The 27594-nt window shown below is 40.6% G+C and overlaps 2 protein-coding genes across 7 annotated transcripts in view; both read left to right on the plus strand.

Annotated features, from left to right (window-relative positions):
* step (cytohesin steppke) overlaps positions 1 to 27594 on the plus strand; it is a 61191-nt gene that overhangs the window by 6019 nt on the left and 27578 nt on the right. The window lies entirely within an intron of this gene.
* On the plus strand, positions 976 to 26058 carry LOC114358882 (uncharacterized). Of its 2 annotated transcripts, none has more exons than XM_028313044.1 (6): positions 976 to 1264; positions 17105 to 17209; positions 17877 to 18051; positions 18982 to 19113; positions 19903 to 20011; positions 25948 to 26058. In XM_028313044.1, the coding sequence occupies exons 2-6, from the start codon at positions 17126 to 17128 to the stop codon at positions 26018 to 26020; spliced, it is 573 nt and encodes a 190-aa protein (XP_028168845.1). In that variant the 5' UTR covers positions 976 to 1264; positions 17105 to 17125; the 3' UTR covers positions 26021 to 26058. The 2 variants fall into 2 exon arrangements, with proteins under 2 accessions (XP_028168845.1, XP_028168844.1); XM_028313043.1 differs by lacking the exon at positions 976 to 1264 and adding an exon at positions 1783 to 2251.

Below are 27594 nucleotides of genomic sequence, written 5' to 3' on the forward strand. Positions count from 1 at the left end.
GCTAAGTCAACGTTTACATTACATGCCGGCTATATTTTTACACTAATTACTAAAATATCTAACATTTCTAGTAAAAATGTATATGTACCTACAGTAATTTTATTATAACATTTAGCTTTTCTCTATTAGCTCGTTTTTTCAAATCAGTATAAAAGAAAGCGTTGTTACCGTTCATTGAAAGTTATAATTAGAATCGGAGAACAAAAACCCTGTCATTTTTTCAGGGGCTGAAGAAAGCTCTGTACGCCGGAGATACATAATAGAGTTAATTAATGTAGCTGGTAAACCTCCTTTATAAACTCCACGAACCCTTTGTGCCTGGATATTAATTTGACGCCTCTAACTTTCGCTTTTGTGTTATTAACTTGGTAATGTGGGGTCGTATTTGGATCCTGTCGCTTTATTAATAGCTTTCCGAAATTAAATACGACTGTACCTAAAATTTAAATTATTATTCTCCCCTTTTTAGGGTTCCGTAGCCAAAATGGCAAAAACGGAACCCTTATAGTTTCGTCATGTCCGTCTGTCCGTCTGTCCGTCTGTCCGTCTGTCCGTCTGTCCGTCTGTCCGTCTGTCCGTCTGTCACAGCCGATTTACTCGGAAACTATAAGTACTACAGTGATGAAATTTGATGGGAATANCCCAAAAGACGCTACGATCCATAAACAAGTGTCTATAGCTGATAGAACAGCATACACGTGACAAGCAATATCAGATACTTTTAGTGTCATGGCCATGTCCCTAGACACTCTTAGTGTCATAGCCATGTTCTTAGATACTCCCAGTGTCATGGCCATGCCGTTAGATACACTCAGTGTCATAGCCATGTCTTAAGATACTCTCAGATACACGGTCTCTCCTTTTCATCTTCGTCACTTTAGATTAGGGTAAGCAGCGCAAGAAAAATTAGACTTTACGTGCAGGTGTTTTAAAGGGACTCGGTTCCATTATCCTGTCACCTCTCCTTTTCATCTTGGTCAAGGTCAGGGTAAGCAGTGTAAACAAAATGAGACTCTACGTACAAGCGACTCGGTTCCATTGTCCCGTGAGCCTCAAGGTCATAAGCAGTGCAAGCAAAATGCGACTCTACGTGCAGGTGCTTTAAAGTTCAGTTCCATTGTCCCGTGAGCCTCGCGTCAAGTCGGGCTTCAAGCCGCCGCCGCTGAAGGAGCGCGAGCGCTGGTCGCAGCTGTTCCACGCCTTCCTCAAGCTGGCGCTCACCAAGAACCCCAAGAAGCGGCCCACAGCCGACAAGCTGCTGCAGGTCGGTCACCCATCCTGCTACAGCCATGGAGACAGGTGCTGTACTTCTAACCCAAAGGACACCAGGCGATCTGTCAGCTCATTTGTCTCAGTGTCTATAGCTCGCGCGCCACCAAGCTTGATCGTCAGTTGTTCAGCTGTAGTGTCTATAGCCAACAAGCTGCTGCAAGTCGGTCACCCATCCTGATCCAGCCAAGGCGATAGGTGCTGCACTCATTATGAGAAACTTAAAGGACGATATGGGCTGATGGATCGTATCAGCCCATGTCAAGTGTCTATAGCTGATGGAGCAACACGATGCTGACAAGCTCCTGTACGTTGTTCAGTGTTGGTCACCCATCTGGTACAACTATGGTGATAGATGCTGCTCTCATCATGAGAAACTGAAATGATGCTACGATCTATCAGCTCATTTCAAGTGTCTATAGCTGATGGAACTGCATACGCGTGACAAGCAATGTCTTTAGATACTATCACTGTCATGGCCATGTCCTTAGACACTCTCAGTGTCATGACCATGCCCTTAGATACTGTCAGTGTCAAGGCCATGTCTATAAATACTCTCAGACGCCCGCTCTCTCCTTTTCATCTACGTCACTTTAGGTCAGCGTAAGCAGCGCAAGCAAAATTAGACTTTACGTGCAGGTGTTTTAAAGCGACTCGGTTCCATTATCCTGTAAGCTCTCTCCTTTTCATCTTGGTCAAGGTCAGGGTAAGCAGTGCAAACAAAATGAGACTCTACGTACAAGCGACTCGGCTCCATTGTCCCGTGAGCCTCAAGGTCATAAGCAGTGCAAGCAAAATGCGACTCTACGTGCAGGTGCTTTAAAGTTCAGTTCCATTGTCCCGTGAGCCTCGCGTCAAGTCGGGCTTCAAGCCGCCGCCGCTGAAGGAGCGCGAGCGCTGGTCGCAGCTGTTCCACGCCTTCCTCAAGCTGGCGCTCACCAAGAACCCCAAGAAGCGGCCCACAGCCGACAAGCTGCTGCAGGTCGGTCACCCATCCTGNCTCTTTCAACGATTTTTGGTTTGATCAAAGTATCTCTTATAGTTTTTGAGATAGGTTGATTAAATTGACATAATAAGTTTATTATATTTGCTGCTACGGAACCCTTTGTGCGCGAGCCCGACTCGCACTTGTCTTCTATAATACTAATTTACCTTATCGGGTCTATTAAAATAGTTGGTTTTGATAATACCATTACCAGAACCACTGGTTTCGGTGCTTGAGTGTCTTTTGTATGTATTTACTATTTTGTATTACAGTAGTGTACTTTTCAATTTAAATAACCGATGTATCACAAAAGCTTCCGTCGTACAATGTTTTTGTCTGCTGTAGACGACCCGTTGAATTAAACGACCTACCCGTATAAAGGAGCCGACCATGCATGACGATGAATGTTTTTCTTTCTATGCTGGCCTATTAGTTCCACAGTGATTTCGATGTGGAACACATCGTTGCCAGGGCAAATAATTACTTTTAAGTTAATGAAAATATTTCAACTTAAAATATGAAGATATTCATTTTGTTACAGCGTTAGTAGATCTTTACGGTACGGTAGTCAACAACTAAAATGACCCTTGATCCTGGTTTTCTTTCTTGTTCAAGGTGCAAGAGGTTTTTTTTATTTGGCGAAAAATGCCAACTACTAAAATGCTAATTTCAATTCTAATCAATATGCATTGTTGGAAACTATGATGCAAGACAGCCGTGAATCAAAATTTCTACATAAGTTTCCACTGCCGCCAGGAACTTGGACATCAACATTCACAGTCACACTATTCTGTTTGAATGTCTTCACACACAATGTTTTGTGTGTCAAGTGTCCTACCCTACACTACTTTGTCTCAGTTCTAAACAATATAACAGTTATGCGCAGAATCGAATGGAGTTGACCTTAGATAGGTATCTGGACTTGCGTCACCTAACGCTAATGAGGTCTATTAGCTATTCCATGACACTCGCGTGCCCCACACATTGACACTCCTTCGCAAATTTCCGTGGTCCACTTCTTTGCGACACGCAATTTTCAATTAATTGGAACAGTTTTGTTGTATGACCAAATAAATTACAGCATCTGAGCATTTGAATTCAAATTGATGCATCGGCGTCGGAGTTCTCCATTTTCGTAACGTGACACAAAATTGTTAGATAAGAGCATTATGTATATAAATGATGACATTGACCAGCAGATGAAAACACTTCAATTTGACTGAATTTCAGCATCGTTCATGTTGAATGGCGACTGTTTAAATGTGCGAGCTGGCAACGCATGGTTTTATTGGTAAAGCACTCAATGCCAATAGTCAATGAATGGGAATGGTCCGGGAATAGCATCCGTCAAGACATGGAGAGGTGCCTTGACCTTGCCCGGGGGAGGGGCGTAGGCCTGCGAACCGAACGTGGTTGGTACGGTCACTGACTCGATCGGATACTTAGTTTTGTTGCTTGTTGTGATTTGCGACCGTCTACGCTGTTACAAGTGATAGATTATAATCAGCTTTTCGTTAGAATTTGAGAATCTAGTGTTTAAAGGTTACCTTAGAATGACGCAGTACTAGAATGACGTAGTCACAGATCGGAAATTTTACCTAATCGGTCAATAGAAACAGAGTCAGTTTCTGGTTTCGTTGCAAGTCTTGCAAGGGCTACCAAATGTAAATCGCCTGCAGTTTGGGGTCAGTAAAGTGGATCCTAAATTGCGATTTTATGTTTTACTGCAGGTAGTCTTGTCGCTACTTCTATTGTTCTAAACCGAAGCATTTAAAAGTAATGTTTTTAAGTGATTTCTCTTTAGCAATCAGTACAGACGGTACTACGCGTTGAGTGTCCGAAGTCTAGTAACACGCAATAGTATTAAGTGCTACCGTCTCGTTCCGGGAAATACTAGTACTAGTTAGCCAAGTACAACGGTATCTGTTATATAAACTTTTTTTAAGTAGACCGTTAAAAATCTCTTGACAAATTTTAACGCCTATCGGAACCGCGAAAAGATTTATCGGATTATTCACTGATTATGACACTAGAAATCCCAAGAGTTTGCGGTTTCGGCGCAAAGTTTTTGCTTTACCAATGGCGATTACTATGAAATATTTAACCTGATTTCTTCCAAAGCTTGAAGATAAATAACGTTTATAAAATTACAAAACTGTTTTCAAAGCTCCCATCTGTTACATATTTACAACACGAAAGAAAGAGAAATGGTTAAATTGTATTTTAACACGTCCAAGAGAAAATAATGTAGTTCCAGCCTGACACGTGACAAGAATTTCTATAAGCCAGCCTATTTCAAGATTGGAGAAATAAAGATGCAATCGTTTTACTACATTCACGTTGGTTCCTTTTCTAGCTGAATAGAAAGCCACGTTTGTCAACTTTTTTAGCGGGTAACTTTCTTGGCGACTTGCCAGTTTTTGTACCTACTTGGCTTGAGCCCTTGCCGGTTTTTGTTTCGATATTTTGTATGCATATAAGAGAATCGTCTCTTGCCTTTCTAAACAACACCGAATTTATAGGTCTTCAGAATCTTGACTCCTATAGAATTTTTTTGAAACTATTACGGTGTAGTGTAAGCAATAACAATAGAAGGCAGTTACCTCACTAATTCACTGTAGCATGCATTTATTTCTGAAGAAGAGACGGGGAACATGGTTGGGATTCGAACAAAAAACTAATCTACGGCTCTACATTTCGTTTGTAAACATTTGTCTGGTTAGCTCTTGAGTCTGTTTTTTAAAAGGAATATTTGAATATGGAAAAAATGCATGAGGCTGGGACCACTGGGACTATGAAATCCATTCTTTCAGTCAGTAGCTTCATTACAATATTATCATTGTGACATTTACTTATACGGCAAATACCTTATTGTTTAATTGTACTTACCATAAATTATTCAAGTATTCAAAATTTGCGACATATTATTTCACATGAATTCGATGACACATTATAAGTAAATATTATGCCATGATTCACGCTAAATCATGTCAATTGTGTTAATATTCAGCTCCACTGTTTGTCAGAAATGAAGCTTGACATTTGCGATGCCATTACGAAAGTGGTTTTTATCAGTGATGCGCAACAAAACAAATTCACTTTGAATGGGGCGTTCGTCGTCATTTTTGGGGAGTGCTAAATGCTCTCCTAGGGGCACTTAATGGTCTTTTGAGGACTACCAAAGTAAGTTCTAATTGCGCTGTGCAATTCCGTTAAAAATGCCAGCCACTCACGTTTGTGGCGGGGATAATTTATTAGAAAGCTTTTACTCGATTGCCCTTTTTTGTTGTCAGTCCCAGAAAGACTTGACAAGTGGTCAACATACCTACGCTTCTGTCTGGGTCATGTGTGTGTACATCTGTAAAAACATATAGCTAACCTGCTTACGAACCTTTTTGAAGTGTTACCTACGTTTCTCTAGTTTTAACTGAAAGACATTGACTACAATTTACAATCTTACTATGTCTAATCTTGTCTATCGCACACAAGACCCATGTTCTTAAAATACACACACACAAGTCGTTTGGTGATCTTATGGTGTTATCAATTTGACTGAGTGGATGTGTCACATGTTTCAATGATCTAATTTTAACACCGACCTTGTCTACTCCTTCGTTTGAATTCTTCAGTTAGCAATTGAAATTGTTGTTTCAGGCAGTAATTAGTGACACGGAATTTGATTTATTTTCTCGATGACTGACTGGAATGTTGAACGTAAATGAAATAAGTAACGGAAACAACAAGAACATTCCGTTTCAATTAGTGCCATTATGATTTCGTCAATGATTAATTGAGCAATTAAGAAATAATAAAAAGTACATAGCCACATAACTATCGAAGTTCAAGAATGTTCACGGCCACGGTCGCAGGCAGTGGATGGTTACACAATAACACATGCCCCGCCACATGGCTTCTTTATCATATCTCACATGCAACTTGAAAGTAAACAACGACCAAAATATAACCTCTTCCGTTAGGTATCAATATTCCTGTATCTGTTTATTATATATCGTCATACATGGATTACAATGTAATTTATAACGTCTAAACTAAATTCATCGTAGCAAATTCTAATCAAGTTTTGAAGTAACAACATCGTTTGCAATTAATTCTCTTTGTATGTATCTGCGTCGAGTAATTGCCTTTCGGATCAAATGGAAGATTATCCTTCTTACGTAAAGAAATTAATGGTTAGCAGGGTACAGCTACTGTTCGTGTGAATTTACATTAGCAATATTAAGATTTCTTGCCTATTTCGTAAATTAGCTTTTGTTACATCACAATACTATATTGTTGATCAATCATCAAAGTTATTGTCTGAATTTTTGATTCGCACACAGCATAATATAAAGCAATCGTGGCGGAAAGATTGCACGTCATGTTAGGTAATACTTCATCAAACATTTGTTTCTGTAACCCATCTCACTTGCCGAAAATGTTAGGATTCGTTTTGGGTGTGATTTTATTAGCGTTACAAATTTCATCAAGTGTCTGCGGCGTTCTTGAATTAGTCGGGGGGCGTTGCCCGTACCCTTGCATGTGTTGAGCCACCGCTCCCATACGAACTGTCTCATTATTTCCCTCGGCGAATATAGGTTTTTTTTACTCGCATCCTCTTGCGTCTCTGACCCTCGTTCGTATCGGAGTATAATGTCGACGGACATGCTACTCGTTTTATTTGTTAGGAAGTTATGCTTGGTCATTTAATTGAAATGAATTGTTCCCTCGTTCAATAACTTAGTGCTGATGCTCCTGAGAACTAACCGCACATTGTTTTAGTTTTCGAAAATGACATACATTTTAATAACATACTTTTTTGTACTATGAATCGTCTGAATAGTGGCTTTATTGTTAATCCACGTTGAAGGTTAATAATAGTAATCCCCTTCGATTACTTATTCTTTGAAAAGATTAAACTTTCACATTAAAAAAAACCCGAGCGGACTGCGTGTCAATTATCGAAGGCAAAAAACTCGAAGAGCATTTGGAATTCTATCGACAAGTCTACTTGAAGCAGTCCCAAGGGGCGGCGCGCTTAATTTTCTCTAATGTCGCGATGTTCCTCTTCGCTTTTTGGGTGTCTGCCAGATTTACAATCGGCCTTAATTTACACGCAGATTGTTCCAGCTAGCGATGAGAATTGTCACCTGAATATCGATAATTTCAGTTTTTTTATTGAAAAGCAAACAACTGAGCCGTTATTTTGAATTGAGTATAAAAGAGCAATCCCAATTCATGTATTTTAAGAAAGCTCTACAGGATTTTTGGATGTTCTCTTTAAGACTTAAATGGGAATTTGGCATTTCTCGAGAATTCGAGATACGAATACGATACGATACTTTACATCGGAAATAAAATCTTATTTCTTTTCGACTCGATGTCAGTAATTAGCGGCACAGCACTGGTCGGAGCTTCTGCCCGGCGAAAATCTTCGAAAGTTGCACAGTGCCAGCCCGTGACCGCGGGCCGGAAATATGAACCCATTGTATGTTTGCTTCGTCTTTTTGCTGGAGTTGGCTGGAGTTCGTCGAGCCTGTGCATTGTTATTAGTTGGTACGCTCAGGTTTTATATGACACTTGTTTTTTTTTCTTGTTATTTTCTCTTAAAAAGGTTTAGGTTAAATCTGTATTACTCTGGCAAAAACTATTCTCTTTTGTTCTGTTCTGAATAAATATGCGACCCTCGTGAAGTACGGTAGGCATGATAAATTATAGAACAGCGAATTTTCCTAAATTTCACCATATTTGACTTGTAACTAGTCAACCTGATATGCAAATGATAACTTCTTGGTCACACGACTCAAATTAATATGTATACGTTAAGGTACATAGTACAATTCTTTGAAATTAACATCAATATTAGGTATTCGCTATGCCAACTCGGATAGTGTTAAATAATTTACAAATACTCCACGAAGTATAAATAACTTGGCAAATATCATCAACAAAGCTGGCCTTTTAAACTTGGATGGTAAAAAACATCCGTTTGCTGCAGCAGATAGCGCGGGGTTTTTTATGACTAATCTTTTCGCCTCGCACCAGGCCATAGCGTCATTGACATGCACGCCGCAAAACCGATGGAATTATTAACGGGCTGTTTTCTCTTTTTCAGGTACGTGTTCTTTCTCAGAATCACATAGCATCGGAGCGGTAAGATTATCAGCGGGCAAGGTCATTCCGTAATTGAAATGAGACCGAAAAAATTCGCCGGCATAACGGGTTTTTTCAAGTGTCGCATATTATTTCTGTGCGAAAGAACGCGTGGGTCAGGAATGCGGTGGCGACCAGCCGAGGTCGATCGGGTCACTACTACGGCGGCAAACCGCACACTGTACTCGTATTGTTTTCATTGGCGCCTGTTCCCGATGATTGCTCAATAGTAATTTCAAACTAGTTCCCAATAGAACACTTAATATGTATTATCATTCCTGTAGTTAATAATGTAAAAAGAACGTTACAAGCAAACAAAAGTGTATAAGCCAAGTCATACAATATTCATAGAGCTAGTTAGTATGTACATAACATTTATATGAACGTTTATATTCGCAGCCGCAATCAAGGAATGTCAATGCCAGAAAGCTGCGCAATGCTAACGTTTCTACTGGCTCTCCCCATTTAAGTTTAAAAAAGCACTCTTGTTATATTCCAATTTGTGCATTGCCTTTCTCAGAATCGTTGAATGCTAGACGCGAATGTATATTGCTCACTGAGTCACCCGGTATCGAACGTGCTGTGTTGCTGAGTTTTAAATGCTTTCAGATTTAAATGTATGTAGCACCTTTGAACGCGGTCGACAATCCATATTTATTGAAAATTTAAAGCAGCCCCGTCACATTTGAGGCTTGTTTAAATTGAGTGAAAATGTATACGAAACAAGGAGCTGTAGGTTTTTAGCATAAATAACATGAGTAATGTTAACGTGACTTTTGTAGATGATGCGTAATTGATCATTATATTTTAACCACCTTTATAAAGAATAGGTACCAATAACGTTTTTTGCAAAGGATTCGTGCTGGTTATTTTAATAAAAAGACAATTTTGAAATTACTAGCACATCACCATTATCGCGATCATATTTGGGTGAATTTCAGCAATATTATTTCCATTTGCAGCCTGCGTACCATGAGCATGATAATGAGAGGCATATTTACCATTGAATATCGGAATATGCTAATGTTCTCTCACATTCGCCATTCTAACAGATGCCTTTTTATTTTCCCCTTTTTCGTCGTGTTATAAGACACGAAGACACGTTTTTAATTTAAGCTCGGAATATTTTCTATTTCACGTACCTACACACGTGCTAACAATTTGTTTATTAGCATTTATTAAATTTCTGTTTGCTAAAAAACTTGCGTTGGAGAGTGAAAACATTTTCTGTAGTGATTGCCGAAATCAGTTTCAGGTTTTCAATGCAAGACATTCTGAACGTGTATTTTCCGTTTGACACTAACTAGGCAGTGGTTGTTGCTGTTACAGTTACACAAATAACACCTAGCAGTCCACGCATACATAAGTCTATTGGTTTGGAAGATTTCTCAGCCGAACTCGTATTAACTGCCTAACACCTGATCAACATTCAGACCGAGTTTGCCGTAAATAAAAAACCAGAACCCCTTGTACATAGAAGTGTTTCTTGCTCATTTAAACAAACACTTGTCCATTACCATCTCATTACGTCACATTAGTGACTCTAATAATTATAGTGCATGTCCCCATTTTTCGTACGTGTAACAGACGCGCCATCGATTACGTCCATCGTTCAAATTGTCGTTTGAAAAGGTAAACAAAAGAAAAATATACATAAATAAAACGGTGCCCGTCGGGTCTGGTAGTTCGAGGTACGCTCCAAAAACAGGCGCTTGCGTTGTGGGTTCGAATCCGAATTTCGTGCATAGAGCATCATTATCTTAAATAATTAGACTCTCACATCTCTGTCCAAGAATGGGTAAACAATTACGTAAGTTCCCCTTTGGGTGTTCTGTAATAATTGGAGAGCTATTTAATAAATAATTTATTATTTTTGTTGTTCCGCACCACCTGAAGGAAAGGTGTGACTTGATGCCACGCAGAAAATTCCTGACCTATTTATTTACCACACCTTTTATTTTTTTCACCAAGTTTGCGATTAAATTATGAAATGTCTTCCACCATGTGCACCTTTAGCAGAAAATTCTTTATTCATGTTGGGTTTTTAACATAAAAAGTTTCTCTCTGTACCTAGGATTATTAAATTAATAAAATCTGTTAAAGATGCGGAACATTGAGTTGACTTTACTCGTATAGTTGATAAAGTTCTTTGACATTTAATAAGTTCTAAAGGTTTTAATCAGAGTAGCTCTACTTGTTTCGATCAAATGTTGAATTTTACTTAGCATCTTCATTTTTAAAGTCATTTCAAAACAAGCCTCCAATTCTTCAGAAGTTTAATATAACATGAAAAGTTGCTCAATGCTCTTCGCGAACAACGATAGTAATTGACCAACGTCCGTGTTAATTAGAGCAATCATTTGTTATTCATGCATCGTTTTCATGAATATGATGAATTGCTTTTGTTGATTGGTTTATTACTTGTTTTACGTCTTAACCATTAAAATGTAAATTAAACTGTACCATGAAGAAATTATGTCTGTAATAGCCAAACGACGAAACATTACTGCCAGCAAGACAAAGAATAATCGTGAAACATATTGTATCAATCTTTTACAGAAATAAATGGCTTGATTTATTCGCGTCAAGTGCCCTTTCAATCAATTATGAATAGTCGTGACATCAGCACAAAGGCCGTTGTTTGTTATGAGACATCCGCCAAAGGTGTCAGCAGATGCGTAATGATCAACATAGACAATCCGATAAAAATAACTTTAATTGATGTTTAAAATCAGGTTGTTATATGAACGCTTTACCCCATTTAAGGTTAAGAAATATCTCTCTTAGGATAAAAGTGAATCATGATAAAAACCAAGAGGAACATTTATCCAAGGTAACAGGAAATTCAACGCATTTATTGGTTGTCAAGTTTGAATAGGTATGCAAGAATGTGAATGTTTTCCCTGCAAATATCACAGTTCATCCTAAAATGGCGGACCCAATAATAACAGACTTGGCAGACATAACGCCGCCGCCTTTGCAAATATCACTAGGCCACAAAAAGTACCGAAAATATGTTTCTTCTGCCAATACGAATGGATTTAGGGTTGGTATTTCGAGATGGATTGGATTTTCAGGAACACTGTGACTGATTATGCTTCATCCATGTGGATGTATATTGTATGAGCATCACAAACATCTGCATATACTATGTGTTTTCATATGGTATACTTCGTTGAATTACTTTTTGGGCGCACGTGGTTCAGATATCGTAAAAATCACCCAAACGGTTTGAAATAGCAAAACTTACGAAGCTATGTTCGGAATCCATTCTAACGGTTCTTTAGATCTTGTTATGACCTATGGCGTCATTAGCTAACCATCTTGTGCAATCTTGTCATTGCCTTAAACAGAATCATTCCTTATAACGACTGTACTATTATCCACTGTGGCATAACTTCCTTTGGAAGCATTCTAGTAAACACTAAACGACTAAATGCAGTGTTACGGTGAAGGTCAATATACATACAAAGACAATTATGTCAGTAATTTATTAGTAGATTTGGGTACATGCCAGATATTGTTCAGAATTCGCTTGACCGCAATTCACCTCGAGACAGAGCCTAGAACTAGTTCTATCGTAATGGATTAAATGTTTCTATAACGTAGGTATAAAGCCTAAATTATTTTGATTAGTAGCCTCGTTTTGTTTCGCAATATCAGTGATGCAATATTTACTATTAATTTAGTAACAAGCTGCTAACGAGTAACGACATCGCAATGTTTTAAAGTCTTTCTAGTTAACATATACCTCTGTAACATTATTAACACTGGTATAAGTAACTTGTGTATTACAAAACATGAATTGTAATACACTTGAATTGAAAACATTAATACTTACAATATCGCCCTAAATTTTATTATAGGCGTGAAATTATCAAATTCGACTGCTTTCTTATCGGATATTAATCTAATCATCATTATTGGAAAATGCCCGGGCCCTTTTATAAGTAGGTTATATATTTATACCCTACACATTAGCCAGCCCATTAGGCCCATGGGCCGCCGTTAAAAGCCGTATAATGACCTGAAATCTATTGTTAGACACTCTTGTAATTTTATATGCGATGCGGAAAACGGACACGTTTCGTAATATTTGCTGGTACTATAGGATATTGAGATATGAAACACTTGAAGATTATGAAGTGGTTGGGTAGAAAATTTTACAGCTTTACCATCTTTTGAAAATTCGATCGTAACATCATCTTTCTTAGGAATCATAACATTTTATAGGTTTTTACAACCGTTCTCTTAATCTCTACAGATTTTATTTATTATTATAGGAAAACGATCTTTCGTTCCAATCACAGATGCCTGCAGTGGAATTACTCCAGTAAATTGTGCTTCCAATTAGGCTCTTCACAGAAGTTCGCCTTTCGTAATGTTTGTTGTTGTCGAAGCAACAATTTTCGTCGCTGATAGGATGTATGGGTGAAGTTAGTAAACAACCTCCCGCGTTAATAGTTTCCCGTCTACCGTCTGTTTGTTCACGTGGACAGCCACGCAGCGTCAAGTACGTGTAACATGACCCGATGCCTGATTAAATGAGTACGATCTGATGTAAGTACTTCGGCTTCTTTGCTCGAAGTTTTCTGGCTGAGAGTTCCTTGCTCTGCCCTTTTGCTGTATCCTTTTCTAGTCCTGTTGAAGCGACATTTTCAAATCTAATTTAACATTCGGCTAAGTCGTCCAAAAAATATTTTCGTCTTGAATATTCAATATCAACTTCTAGAAATCCAGGTGATAAATTCATTGACTCTTACGTCATCCTCAGCTAGACGCAGGCACTTGTCTCCTTTAAATCAGCGCTAAACCATTACTCTCTGCCTGTTCCTTTTTTGTTAGCATTCAGCGGCTGTATGATTCAGTCAGAACTCAAGTAGCGAATAAATTGCTTTAAAGTGCATTTACATTAGGCGAATAAGTAGGTATTCTCAATGCTTTTAAAATACGCCTCTTGGCTGCAGTTGACGGTTTCATTAGTTCTTTTATGAAAACTTCTTTTCAGATCTTTTGCAGCACGTAGAAACGCTATGATAATTACTAACCTTCAAGAGTAACCTTTACTTCAGATCTGATAACATAACTCTGCTAATCACGCAAACCAAACAAACGAGGCGTAATTGAGCTTAGTTGCAATATTAACATTTTCTTATTTATTTTATGTAACTGCCCATTAAAATTCTATGACTTCTAATGTGCGAAAAGAATTAGTGTCGTGATTCGTGATCGCGACTCATGTTTTTTTCGTCAATTTGTTATTATTATCGATTATGTAACCTTTATGATTATGTGTAATGAAACGTCAGCGTGTTATATGATCTTTAATACGTTTGTTTCGTAATCAAGGTTCAATTCCATACGGATCTGTCGTGAAATTGAAACTAAATAACAATGAGAAAGTGAATTTAATAGGGGAAAGTCTCGAAGGATACGCGTGCTCTCTTTACGTGCAAAAAATAATGCATGTCACGAGTTTTCAAACGCTTTTCTTTGTTGACCAGCAAGTGCGCAAAATAATTCTACGAACTACGATTGGATTAGGGATGTGCCTAAATTAAATAACAACCTCTAAAATGGTTCCACTCTTTACCGGGCTATAACCAATTGGCGATGAAATTGCAAGTAGTGGTTTACGGTCTAAATTACATGATTGCTCGTTGCATCGTTCGTCTTGATGCAGATTTATGATTCCCTCTCAATAGATCGCAGACGTGATTGTGTCAAGATTGCCTCCGATGATACTAGCTCTAAATATACGCACGCCTTGTTTGAACAACCTGGTTTCAGCAAAACTAAAGAAAGAAAGTGGCACTATGCTAAATGTTTCCATTTCTATACTGGTTTGACCTGAGTGTAGTTGTTAAAACAAATACATACTTTTGTAAAATGTAGTCACAAAACATGTTCACGAAGTACTTCGTACCTGTGACTGGTGTAATGTTGAATGTAATTACTCCATTATTTACGCTTTGTGCAGTCGTTTTACTGCAATTTAAATATGTGGGTCACGTGCCAGGCTATTCTCGGCGACCCCTTCACGCCCGTATACACTTACCCTGAGCTATTAAAGGGTTCCATATCTTAAAAAGCCGACAAGCGGGCGACTGTTTGACGACCCGACCCGGGCTCAAATGACATATGAAACTTCGTGAATGCTATTTGCATAACCCTAGAATTCCTTGTACAATTTTATTAAACGCCCGACAGGTCTTTAGCTTTACAATTAAATTAAAACATCATAATTAACACTGGCTAGTCATTTGTAAAAAGGGATACATTCAAGAATTCATCAAGATCTTGACTTACGATTCCATGATTAACAATGTCTGATGTCTGTGACAGATATGCGTATTTAGTACAGATGTGGTTCCTTAAAATAGTTACTTTTCGTTAGAAGATGAGAACTTAATGCACCACATGTGCTTTATACTCTGACGTGGGGTCGTTTAAAATTACCTTAGCTGTGCACATCTGGAAAATGTATTAATAACTCTATTCTTGAGTTTTTTGTAAGAATTAATTGTGCGTGTCTTTATTATCCTTAAATTTTTTCAGTTGGTAATTTATTAACATTGAACACCTGCGATTTCGTTAGCTCATAAGTTTCATAATGTGGTGCGGGTTCCGAAAATTGTAGAGTTGCAGAAGTCCAAAATCTCCTGAGTTTTTACTGGACAGTACCTATCTCTCTTTATTACTTGACTTAAGCTCCTATGTCCCTTAGATGGGGCAGAGGGCGTCCACAACAGTCCTCCATCGCATTCGGTCTTGAGCTTCGAGCTTGATCTCGCTCCAGGTCTTGCCGATTTCTTCGCCTCGCCTGCTACAGTGCGCCGCCAAGTTTGCTTGGGGCGACCACGTTTGCGTTTTCCTTGGGGGTTCCGATCTAGAGCCTGCTTAGGGATGTGATCAGGGTCCCTTCTGGGAGAGTGTGGCCAAATTAGTTCCACTTGCGGCTCTCCTTATTATGTCAGCAGTACATAAACATTGGTCATTACAACAGTATGAGATATTTTAGGTCAAACATCAATTGTGTGCTTTGACCTCTCAATTAGTATCTTTGATTCTTCTAACTGCGGCCATAAAAAGTTCGATTGCTCGTTGAACACAATCCGTGTTACGGTCTTGCGACATCTTGCTTTGAAACGGTCTGATGTACCTCAATGTAGCTATCGTCTATTATTCTCATTTAACGATCCACACATTTTCGTATTGCAATAGTAGATGTAACAATACAAAACGCAAATTTCTTGACGTACGGGTAGTAATGATGATTGTTTGAAACGATTTAGAGAGGCGATTGTAACAAAACTATCAGTTTTAGGGAAATGACCGTGATCTATTGGATAATTTTAACCAATATAGGTTAGAGGTGGGNATCCTGATATAGCCATGGCGAACGGTTCAAGACAAATCCATAGGACGCCACGATCTGTTAGCTCATTTGTCTCAGTGTCTATAGCTCGCGCGCCACCAAGCTTGATCGTCATCAATTCAACTGTGGCTGTAAGTGTCTATAGCTGATGGATGGCTGCACAAAGCTGGTCGGTCACCCACCCTGCTGTAGCCAAGACGATAGGTGCTACACTCGGGAGTTACTAACCCAGAAGACGCTACGATCCATCAACAAGTGTCTATAGCTGATAGAGCAGCATAAGGCTGACAAGCTCTTGGAGGTCGGTCACCCATCCTGCTGCAGCCAAGGGGATAGATGCTGCATTACTAACTCAAAGGACGCCACGATCAATAAGGTCATTTGAAGTGTTTAAACCAAAGCGCGCCACCAAGATTGATCGTCAGCAGTTCTGTAAGTGTCTATAGCTGATGGAAGGAGCTGCACAAGGCAGGTCGGTCACCCATCCTGATATAACTATAGTGATAGATGCTGCGCGCGGCGTTACTAACCCAAAAGACGCTACGATCTAACAACCTATTTCAAGTGTCTATAGCTGATGGAAGGAGCTGCACCCGGCGTTACTAATCCAAAAGACGCTGTAATCTATCAGCTCCTTTGAAGTGTCTACGGCTGATAGAGCGGTCTATGACACTGACAAGCTCTTGCAGGTCGGTTACCCATCCTATTACAGATAGGTACCTAATACGTAGGTGCTGTACGCGGCACGACTAACATGAAGATCGAGCTGATTGTTCGTATCAAGACGTGTGATTCCAGCAAAGTAGAAAGGGAATACTCTTGCCGTAAGAGGTGACTAAAAGAGAAATAAGCGAACGCCATATGGGAAGTGTAAGCCAGAGGGCTTAGTGTGAGTTTAAATCAAACGTCGTCACAAGCGAGCGCCAAAAAAAATATATGAAAAATTTAGTTCTTGAAAGTTTCCGCTAGGGGCGCTGTACAATCCGCCATACGTTTAATGTCACTTGTTTACGCAGTCGACATCGAATGCGTTTGAAATAAACTCATACTACGCCACCAGATCCTGCATTTGCTTCTAGTAAATTAGAGAGCTTCGTCCTCCAATAAAAAAAAATGCTTTATTTCCTCACCACAACAATCATTATAATGTTTTTAGTACAATTTAGGCTTACAGTAGAATTAGATTATTGTGGGAGACTGATGCATAAACTAAGCTAAAAGAAGCTTGTATTTCAGGTGGATCCTGTGTATGGATGGATATGGTTGTGTGGATCAATGGATACCAAATGACCTGATGATGATGATGATGATGTTTGTTGCAGCACGCGTTCTTCCAGCAAGACATGAGTAAACGGCTGGCCATCGAGTTACTAAACAAGTACTCCAACCCTTCCAGCTGCAGCTCCACCGAGATCGACGATGATGGGGTGAGATATACTTACTTATACAGTTCAAACAGTTTAATTTATCACTAAAATCTACCTACTTCAGACCCAGGGGTCCCAGGTTCGATTCCCAGTGGGGCCACTATCTTACTTAAATCTGTCGCTATAAAAACAATGATAATAGTTGTTTTGTGTGAGAGGTAAGATAGCCAGTTCCTCTGTAGTTGGGGTTTAGGAGGAACCCGCTTCTACCTTCAGCCTGATCACCACTTTCCACCAGGTGATACCAAGAGCTTCCTCGTTGTGGATAAAAAAACAATCGAGAGGTTACAAACAATTAATTTATTGTAGACCTTGTGCTAAAAACATAAACCCTGTAAAATTGAGGCTGAGGGTTTTAGTGCAACAAGACTATTTAAAAAAATATAGATTGTCACTACTAGTAATGAGGGTTTTTGCGTATGAAAGATCCGCTAGATGGCGGGACGTGGATGTGGGGTCTGACTGCTGCGTGATTGGTGGATTTTGACATCTGTCAATGTCATGTCAAAAATAACCAATCATGCAGCATTTGGACCTCGCGTCTACGTATTGCCATCTGGCGGATTTTTCATTCGCGAAAACCCTCATTGATTTCATTATTACTGATAGTATCTAGAGGCCTTTTCTTCTTTACTAGTTTTAATGTTTTCCTTTATCCCGCTCCCAGGCGGTGTCCAACGTGCCGCAACGCATCGCATCGCGTCACACGGGCCGCGGCCGTCGTGTGTTAGCCGACCAAGCGGCGGCGCGGCCCACGACGCGTCCGCGCAGCTTGCTGCCAGAGAGAGACGTGTCTGGAGACGCACCCGCTGTGGCTAGGACTGCCAGGCTGCCTGATGAGAGTAAGTAGCTAAAACAGACACTTAAAAGAACGTTAAACACATCAGTAAATAACCTGGCCCCAAATAAAGCATCAACAAAAAACACTCCATTTTGTATTCGCGACCTAATATACATACAGCGCCATCTCTCGGCCATATGCGCGTCCGCGCAGCTTGTTGCCAGAGAGAGACGTATCTGGAGATGCTTTCGCTGTGGCTAAGACTGCTAGGCTGCCTGATGAGGGTAAGAAGCAAACTAATAACCCCCTTTCTCCATTAAAGTAACGATAAACAAGTCGCTATTTGATGAAGGTAAGTGCAAAAGAGTAACTGAAGGGGGGGCCTTCAGTAAAGCAAACTACATATAAACAACTCGCTATCTGGTGAGGATAATTGCAAAATAATAGCCCTTCCCCTCCCATTGAAACATTGACAAGCACTCGCCATCTTGTTTTTGCGACCTAATATACAGATAGCGCCATCTCTTGGCCACAAGTCAAAAGTTACCCAACAGTCATCTGTCAGAAACTAGCAAATAAAGCGCTGGTGTCGCCCATGCATCTCGTCCTCATCTAATATACAGACAGTTCCATCTCTCGGTCTTAAGTCACAAGATAGAGAATAGGTAGTGATCTACTAGACACTAGACATCACGACATGACGTCACGCGGCCCACGACGCGCCCGCGCAGCTTGTTGCCAGCGAGAGGTGTCTTGAGATGCACCCACTGTGCCATGCCAGACTTCCTGATGAGGGTAAGAAGCAAATAAATGAGCCCCTCCCCTCATTAAAGCAACGATAAACAAGTTGCTACTTCGTCACCGCGACCTAATGTACAGATAGCGCCATCTCTTGGTTGCCGTGAAAAGCCTCTAATAGCTATGGTACTTTGATACTTAAGTTTCATCAAGTTCAGAGTGTATAAGATATCTAAACCACTTATTGTTGCAGGTCGCGTGAGCTCCCGGTACGACGACTCGCCGATCATAGACCTGGACGCGGAAGACGACCTGGCCCGCCAGAATCTGTTCCCGGGACTACCTGCCCGGACCACAAATGTGGGAGACACCGTTAAACGAAACGGTGAGGGTTTGAGATACTAGAAGTGCTGTTATATCACAGAACTAGCGTATTTCGACTTCATACTCGTGGATCCCGTTTTACCCCCCTTAGGGGTAGAGTTTCGTAAAATCCTTTCTTAGCGGATGCCTACGTCATAACATCTACCTGCATGCCAAATTTCAGCCGATCCGTCTAGTGTTTTGGGCTGTGCGTTGATAGATCACTATGTCAGTCAGTCACCTTTGAGTTTTGTATATCACAGAATAATAAATATTAAATATGTACTACGTACAGAAAGTTTTGACAGACTCGTGTCACTGACTTTCAGCGGGTGTTATAGATGTCCTACACTGAACCGTCCCACCTGTGACATTGACAGGACGGCGCCACCGTCAATACCGGATCGCTGGTCCTGATTTTTGCCGAAGTTGGACAACCATAATAATATGACATTTACCGGAGGGCGCTTATCTGAATCAATACTGGGTTTAGTTTTTTATTTTTGCCACTTGACGTTTCAGAATCGTGAGAATAGCTTCTAGATCTGTCGATATAAAAAAAATATCGCGAAATCGAGTACAAGGTTTTCTCCACTAGATGTAACGAATATTTACACTTTTCAACCGACTTAAAAAAGGAGAACGTTCTCAATTCGGTTGGTACGTTTTTTTGCCATTCGCATTCGTAGGTATTCACTTTTGCAAGAAATAATGCAACTTTTTGAACGATAACTGTTGGCTCACCTAGTTGAGTAAAAAAACAGCACTTACAAGCGAAAAAGACGTTAAAATACTTATATTTCTCTTACAGTGTACCATAGACAATCGAGCGAAGACTGGAGCGTGGCGTCCCTAATGAGTTGTCCCAAGCACAACCCACTGCAGGACCTCGCAACAGACACGATGCCATCTAGCGAGAAGTGAGTGAACTATCACGTTTGTAGTTTATATTGCTTTTTATATTTATGTCTTTAGTTGTTTTACCTTTCCTTTGGTTGGTGGTGAGAAGACGGTTATGAGAAATGAGTGGTGCCTATTTGATTTTGGAACTTATTGACTTGGTACTAAGATCCAAAAGAAAACTCAAATTCATAGCTTGTTGTGTCCCTTAAAGGCCCAGAACAGACGGTGAAACGAATCTGCAACGCTAGTTACTTTTGAGTTGCATCTAAGTTTCTGCCATAGCGTCCGTTGAGAGACCACACATGACGCGACCAGTTTGAAACTTTCAGTTTCATTCATCAGAATCATCACAAAGTTGCAGTTTCATTGCAGTTGCGTTTCACCGTCTATTCTGGGCCTAACAGTTCGACTTTTAAGCATAGATATTTCAAAAAACACACACGTTAATATTGTTTGGAATATTTTAATTGTGGTCACTCAACTCAAATTTTATTTGAAACTGGCTGACCCGGCGAACTTTGTTTTTTTTTTTGAAGGGACGCGCGCTGGTAGCTTGAGGAGCTTTTCCAGCTTCACCGGGCAGAGTGGCGAGTACAGAAGGTACTCTAGCCGTTAGGCGATCGTCGGTGCGCGTGCCGACGAGGCCGAGTGTGGGCTTGTTGTTGAGGCCCAGGCTCGTCCGCGTCGGTCGCAGACCGACGTTCGCGATCGGGCCGTATCGAGCGCATAAGGCGCCCGATCAGTGGCGAACCCAACTAGAGGGTTGCCCACCACGGTGTTGGACCAAAGTCCAGCCTACGGCNTAAGCTGCTGTAGGTCGGTCACCCATCCTGCTGTAGCCAAGACGATAGGTGCTATACTCGGGAGTTACTAACCCAAAAGGCGCTACGATCCATCAACAAGTGTCTATAGCTGATGGAGCAGCATAAGGCTGACAAGCTCTTGCAGGTCGGTCACCCATCCTGCTGCAGCCAAGGGGATAGATGCTGCATTACTAACTCAAAAGACGCCACGATCAATAAGGTCATTTGAAGTGTCTAAACCAAAGCGCGCCACCAAGATTGAACGTCAGCAGTTCTGTAAGTGTCTTTAGCTGATGGAAGGAGTTGCACAAGGCAGGTCGGTCACCCATCCTGATATAACCATAGCGATAAGTGCTGCGCGTGGGATTACCAACCCAAAGGACGCTACGATCTAACAACCTATTTCAAGTGTCTATAGCTGATGGAAGGAGCTGCACAAAGCAGGTCGGTCACCCATCCTGGTGTAGCCATGGTGATAGGTGCAGCACCCGGCGTTACTAATCCAAAAGACGCTGTAATCTATCAGCTCCTTTGAAGTGTCTACGGCTGATAGAGCGGTCTATGACACTGACAAGCTCTTGCAGGTCGGTCACCCATCCTATTACAGCTAGGTACCTAATACGTAGGTGCTGTACGCGGCACGACTAACATGAAGATCGAGCTGATTGTTCGTATCAAGACGTGTGATTCCAGCAAAGTAGAAAGGGAATACTCTTGCCGTAAGAGGCGACTAAAAGAGAAATAAGCGAACGCCATATGGGGAGTGTAAGCCAGAGGGCTTAGTGTGAGTTTACATCAAACGTCGTCACAAGCGAGCGCTAAAAAAATATATGAAGAATTTAGTTCTTGAAAGTTTCCGCTAGGGACGCTGTACAATCCGTCATACGTTTAATGTCACTTGTTTACGCAGTCGACATCGAATGCGTTTGAAATAAACTCACACTACGCCCCCAGATCCTGCATTTGCTTCTAATAAATTAGAAATCTTCGTCCTCCAATAAAAAAAAAGTGCTTTATTTCCTCACCACAACAATCATTACAATATTTTTAGTACAATTTAGGCTTATAGTAGAATTAGATTATTGTGGGAGACTGATGCCTAAACTAAGCTAAAAGAAGCTTGTATTTCAGGTGGATCCTGTGTATGGATGGATATGGATGTGTGGATCAATGGATACCAAATGACCTGATGATGATGATGATGTTTGTTGCAGCACGCGTTCTTCCAGCAAGACATGAGTAAACGGCTGGCCATCGAGTTACTAAACAAGTACTCCAACCCTTCCAGCTGCAGCTCCACTGAGATCGACGATGATGGGGTAAGTTATATTTGTACTGTTAAAACGCAGAATATCTTTGGTCAATTGATTGTGGACCTTGTGTCAAAGATGTAAAGTTTTTTCATGTTAAATTCCCTTGTCGATGAATATCACGTTTAACCTAGGCGCAAACCATCGATTTTTCGTCGGCCGATAGTTTAGTCGGGCAGTTGATCAGTATGGGCATGTATGGAAATGCATACATTACGCCGATTCAATTTGGCCGATTCTTCATACAAATTAAAATAGGGCCCAACTATCGGCCAACTAAAAATCGGTGGTCTGCGTCTAGTCTTAACATGACTGACTGTTTTTTGTTGATTTATTAACTTTGTTATTATGCTCATCTCGCTCGCTTGTAATAATTGACTATAAGAGTGGTTGATACTTATCAACAATTTTGTGAGCAACATTAATCTATTCTGATATATTAACAATGATACTGTAGTTTCATCAATATTGAATTCCGCATAGTGTACTTGCGCCAACAAACTTTCACATATAACATTGTAAGAATTGGTACATTTTTTTGTACAAGTGTTAACCTTACTAACTTATCATTCCCCAGGCGGTGTCCAACGTGCCGCAACGCATCGCGTCGCGTCACACGGGCCGCGGCCGCCGTGTGTTAGCCGACCAAGCGGCGGCGCGGCCCACTACGCGTCCGCGCAGCTTGCTGCCAGAGAGAGACGTGTCTGGAGACGCACCTGCTGTGGCTAGGACTGCCAGACTTCCTGATGAGGGTAGGTAGAGAAAACACACACACATGAAAGCAACTCGCTCGCACACTCACTGCGGGCGCCCGTCGCACAGTCGCGACAGCAACATAATTACGCGCGAGCGATAAGGATGGGTAGCTTTGGGGTCATTGGACAAAATTCTACGTGCTCGGAGACCGGGCTTTACGAGGTTAAATCGATCTTAGAGTACCTTATGAAGCTAAGCAACATAGTAAACCCCCACACTATTAAAGCAACGACAAAAACATCTAGCGTCGGCAAATATACTCGGGTAGGTAGCCAGATGATCAACAATAGCTAGCTGACTGTGAAACACTAGATAAGTAGTAATTTAATAACCCTCCCCTCAATAAAGCATCGCAAACTTCACGTCATCTCGTCACCGCGACCTAATGTACAGACAGCGCCATCTCTCGGTCACAAGTCAGAAGATAGAGAACAATCGGTTATCTGTCAGATCAAGCGCTTTCGAGGCCCACGCATCTCGTCCTCATCTAATATACAGACAGTGCCATCTCTCGGTCTTAAGTCACAAGATAGAGAATAGGTAGTGATCTACTAGACACTAAATTATGTTGCTGTCGCGCTCGCACACTCACTGCGGCTGCCAGTCGCAACAGTCGCGACAGCAATATAATTACGCGCGAGCGATAAGGATGGGTAGCATGGAGTCATTGGACGGGATTCTACGTGCTCACGGACCAGGCTTTAGATACTAGACGTCACATCATGACGTCACGTGGCCCACGACGCGTCCGCGCAGCTTGCTGCCAGAGAGAGACGTGTCTGGAGACGCACCCGCTGTGGCTAGGACTGCCAGACTGCCAGATGAGGGTAAGTTGCTAAAACAGACACTTAAAAGAACGTTAAACATCAGTAAATAACCTGGCCCCAAATAAAGCATCAACGAAAAACAATCCATTTTGTGTTCGCGATCTAATGTACATACAGCGCCATCTCTCGGCCATATGCGCGTCCGCACAGCTTGTTGCCAGAGAGAGACGTATCTGGAGATGCTTCCGCTGTGAACAGGACCGCCAGACTTCCTGATGAGGGTAAGAAGCAAACTAATAACCCCCTTTCTCCATTAAAGAAACGATAAACAAGTCGCTATTTGATGAAGGTAAGTGCAAAAGAGTAACCCCCCCCCCTTCAGTAAAGCAAACTACATATAAACAACTCGCTATCTGGTGAGGATAATTGCAAAATAATAGCCCTTTCCCTCCCATTGAAACATTGACAAGCACTCGCCATCTTGTTTTTGCGACCTAATATACAGATAGCGCCATCTCTCGGCCACAAGTCAAAATATACCCAACAGTAATCTGTCAGAAACTAGCAAATCAAGCGCTGGTGTCGCTCATGCGTCTCGTCCTCATCTAATATACAGACAGTGCCATCTCTCGGTCTTAAGTCACAAGATAGAGGATAGGTAGTGATCTACTAGACACTAGACGTCACGTGATGACGTCACGTGGCCCACGACGCGCCCGCGCAGCTTGCTGCCAGAGAGAGACGTGTCTGGAGATGCACCCGCTGTGGTCAGGACTTCTAGGCTGCCTGATGAGAGTAAGTAGCTAAAATACACACTGTGGCGACACCGACGCTACGCCACTACAAACTGTGTACCAACAGATGGCGCTGTCACTACTACACTATGGCACACTCCGCCGCTCATACAAACCTGCATCGCGGTGACGGAGTTTTATATCCTGCCAAGTATATATAGACAAACCAAGATGGTGTAAATAGGACCTTGGTCCCCGAGCATAACACCCGCTCGGAAGGAAGCACTATTAACACCTTAGCTTCCTAATTGTGGTTGAGCATCATATCCCACAACACTATTAAAGAAACAACGAAGAATATTAGCCTAGCCCTACAGATGAAGGTAGTAAAGAAAAAGTTCCTGATTAAAGAAAGTACGAAGAACACTGGCCTAACCCGGCTGCCCAAATGCCTGACGAGAGTAAATAGCTAAAACACCACCATTAAAGCGACAACGAAGAACTCTAACCAGGTCCTAGGGCTGCCCGACACGGTCATTAGATAACTAATAGGCAGCAATGTAGCGACCTCTTCATTAAAGCATCAACAAACTACGCGTCATCTCGTCCCCGAGACCTATAGTCTATCCAANGGCTCGTGTCCAGTCATGGCTAGCCGACAGAGTGAGACTTCTAGGTTAGAGAGCGAAGGGGGATCGACTAAAGCACAGTGCAGAGAACGCTTATAGTAAATAAGCGTGCCGCCGCCACGTGTGGGCCTATCGTGTCTAATGATATTGTAGTTCGCTATCCTAGGATTGCGAATAGAGGGTGTTAGGAGGGTCTCTTGAACCAGAAAGATGTCGACCTGGTGGTCGGTAAGGAACTGAGTAACCTCGTCCTTCTGCTGTCTAAGACCGTTAGCGTTGAAAAAAGCTAAGGTGATTGACCGGGGTTTGATCCTAGCGGTGGGGTTAGCCATTACGGAGCGTGGAAAGAGGAAATAGCGTAGCAAAAGTCTACGTGTTCGGCGAGGATAGATAACCTATCCATGATGTTGCCTTCGCCATTAGTCGCGCGCAGTTTTGCGGCGATCACAAACATCTCGCCGCCTCAAACTTTGTTCCGCCTTAATGGCAATAAATAAGCAGACTTTTTTTTTTAATTTCGAACGGGATAAAAAGTATCCTATGTCCTTCTCCTGGCTCTAAACTACCTCCCTGACAATTTTCAGCTAAATCGGTTCAGCCGTTCTTGAGTTATAAGCGAAGTAACTAACACGACTTTCTTTTATTATATAGACTAGCTCCTGATTGAAAATAAATCTTCATGGTTCTTCATAAAATATTCTACTGACTTTAATCAATAAAAAACTAGAGCCAGGTAGACTCTAGGCTTTGCCTAATCAGCCATATGCACAGTACGTTCCTGCCTCAATTCCTATTTATAGGACTCTCCAAGGGTCACTACTATGTCTCAATTTTTTTATTCTAAAAATAAATCAACTCAATTTTCAAACGTCTTCTCATCACCAACCTATAGTGCCGTTTATTTATGTAACCGTCTTATTTATTTATTTGATATTTATCATTATTGTGTTATAGCAAGTGGTGTCGGGTGATCACTGGGGATGATATTATGAGAATGTCTCTGAGGTATTTTATTTGGAAACTTTAAGTTGACAAATTCAAAATTTTTTCAACGATTTGAGTTAACAAACCTTTTGGCGCTGAAGCTTTTTGTTCTAACAACGTGTTATTTTTATTTCTTGATTATTTTTTTCACAATTGTGTGCGTTTTTTTTTTGGTGGAGGATTTTCTTTTTTTAGATGTAGATCCTTTTTTGAATATTTTTATTATAGTGTGTATGGTATTGTAAATGATATGTGGAGTGTCAATATGATTGCACATTTTGTGATTAGTATAGTCACATTGACTTTTTTATGTTGGCAATACAAAGACTACTGTCCCCTGGCGATGAGATGTGGCGAAGGTGTGTGAAACTAGATCCTAACTCAAGATAAGTAACAATAGCTACAGATGGCTTTGCAACTGACTATTTCAGTGGTCGCTAGTTCCATCACTCTCATCCGCTAGCTAAATTATTTATACACATATACCACAATTATGTATTTAAATTATTTGAGATGGCGGAAGTATTACTAGAAATGTTTTAAAAAAGTGTCATTCAACCAATCACATAATATCAATTCTTCTTTATATACAAAGGTAACTTTGGAAATAAAACGTATTTTGTGTCAGTCATAAATGAATGACAGAAACAACCTCACCAAATGATATAAAGTAGGTATACTGATTTTTTTGACATCAATTCTTTTGCTATTTCCAAATATAGCCAACTTCCACATTTAACCACCAGGGGCGCTCGCATCTTCGCATTGTCAATATACTTATGTGCATGTATAAAACGCGATTTGTCTGTTTGGCTTCTTTTTTTGGCCAATAAATGTGAACAAACATTTTGGTGAAGAAAGGTAAGAATGTATGCGAACTTTGAAAATATTAGCGAATAATAAATAAGCTTTGATGTGATATTGTCATTGAGTTTTAGATGTAAATGCGGTCTGAAGTTGCATTAGAAATATTATTTCTGATTTTTAATGTGGGTTAACCCATCTAAATTTTTATCAAACGATTTTAAGCTTTATGCTAAAGATATTAAGTTCAAATTCCAATGTGTTTTAAAACCTTTAAAAGATGATTTGTTCTTAAATAGACTTTTAGTATTTGAATCTTTTATGAGGCACTAATGGCTGGTGGCTTAATACATGTAGTATTAAGTATATAAGTAGGTAACTAAATTTTAACTTAATTTTAAGCGCTGAAATTGTATCGTATCTAAATTTTAACTTAATTCCAAACGTCAAGCTCTTGTTTACTATGAAACTGATTGTCAAACGAGTGTCAAGTGACAAGCCACGCCCACCAACTTGACAGAAAAATCAAGTAAAAATTTAGTTACCTACTTATCTACTTAACTCGCGTAAATCAGCCTTAAGAGTATAGTAACAAGCTTATTTTGAACTCTATCTACTTGTCTTAAAGTCAAGAATAAACTGACTAAATATGGATTCCATAATATCCCAATGATGACAAGGACAACAGCTGTTATTACTCAAACTCGTCAATGGGGATGTTGCCTGGGTCAAAAAGCAAGAGTTTTAACTAGTCCGTCAGTTAACTTATCAAAAAATACTCTACACGTATATTTCACTTTTTCAAACTAATGA

Source organism: Ostrinia furnacalis, unplaced genomic scaffold (assembly GCF_004193835.3).
Source record: "Ostrinia furnacalis isolate ACB-3 unplaced genomic scaffold, ASM419383v2 OfSCF4125, whole genome shotgun sequence".
In the NCBI taxonomy this organism is placed as follows: domain Eukaryota; kingdom Metazoa; phylum Arthropoda; class Insecta; order Lepidoptera; family Crambidae; genus Ostrinia; species Ostrinia furnacalis.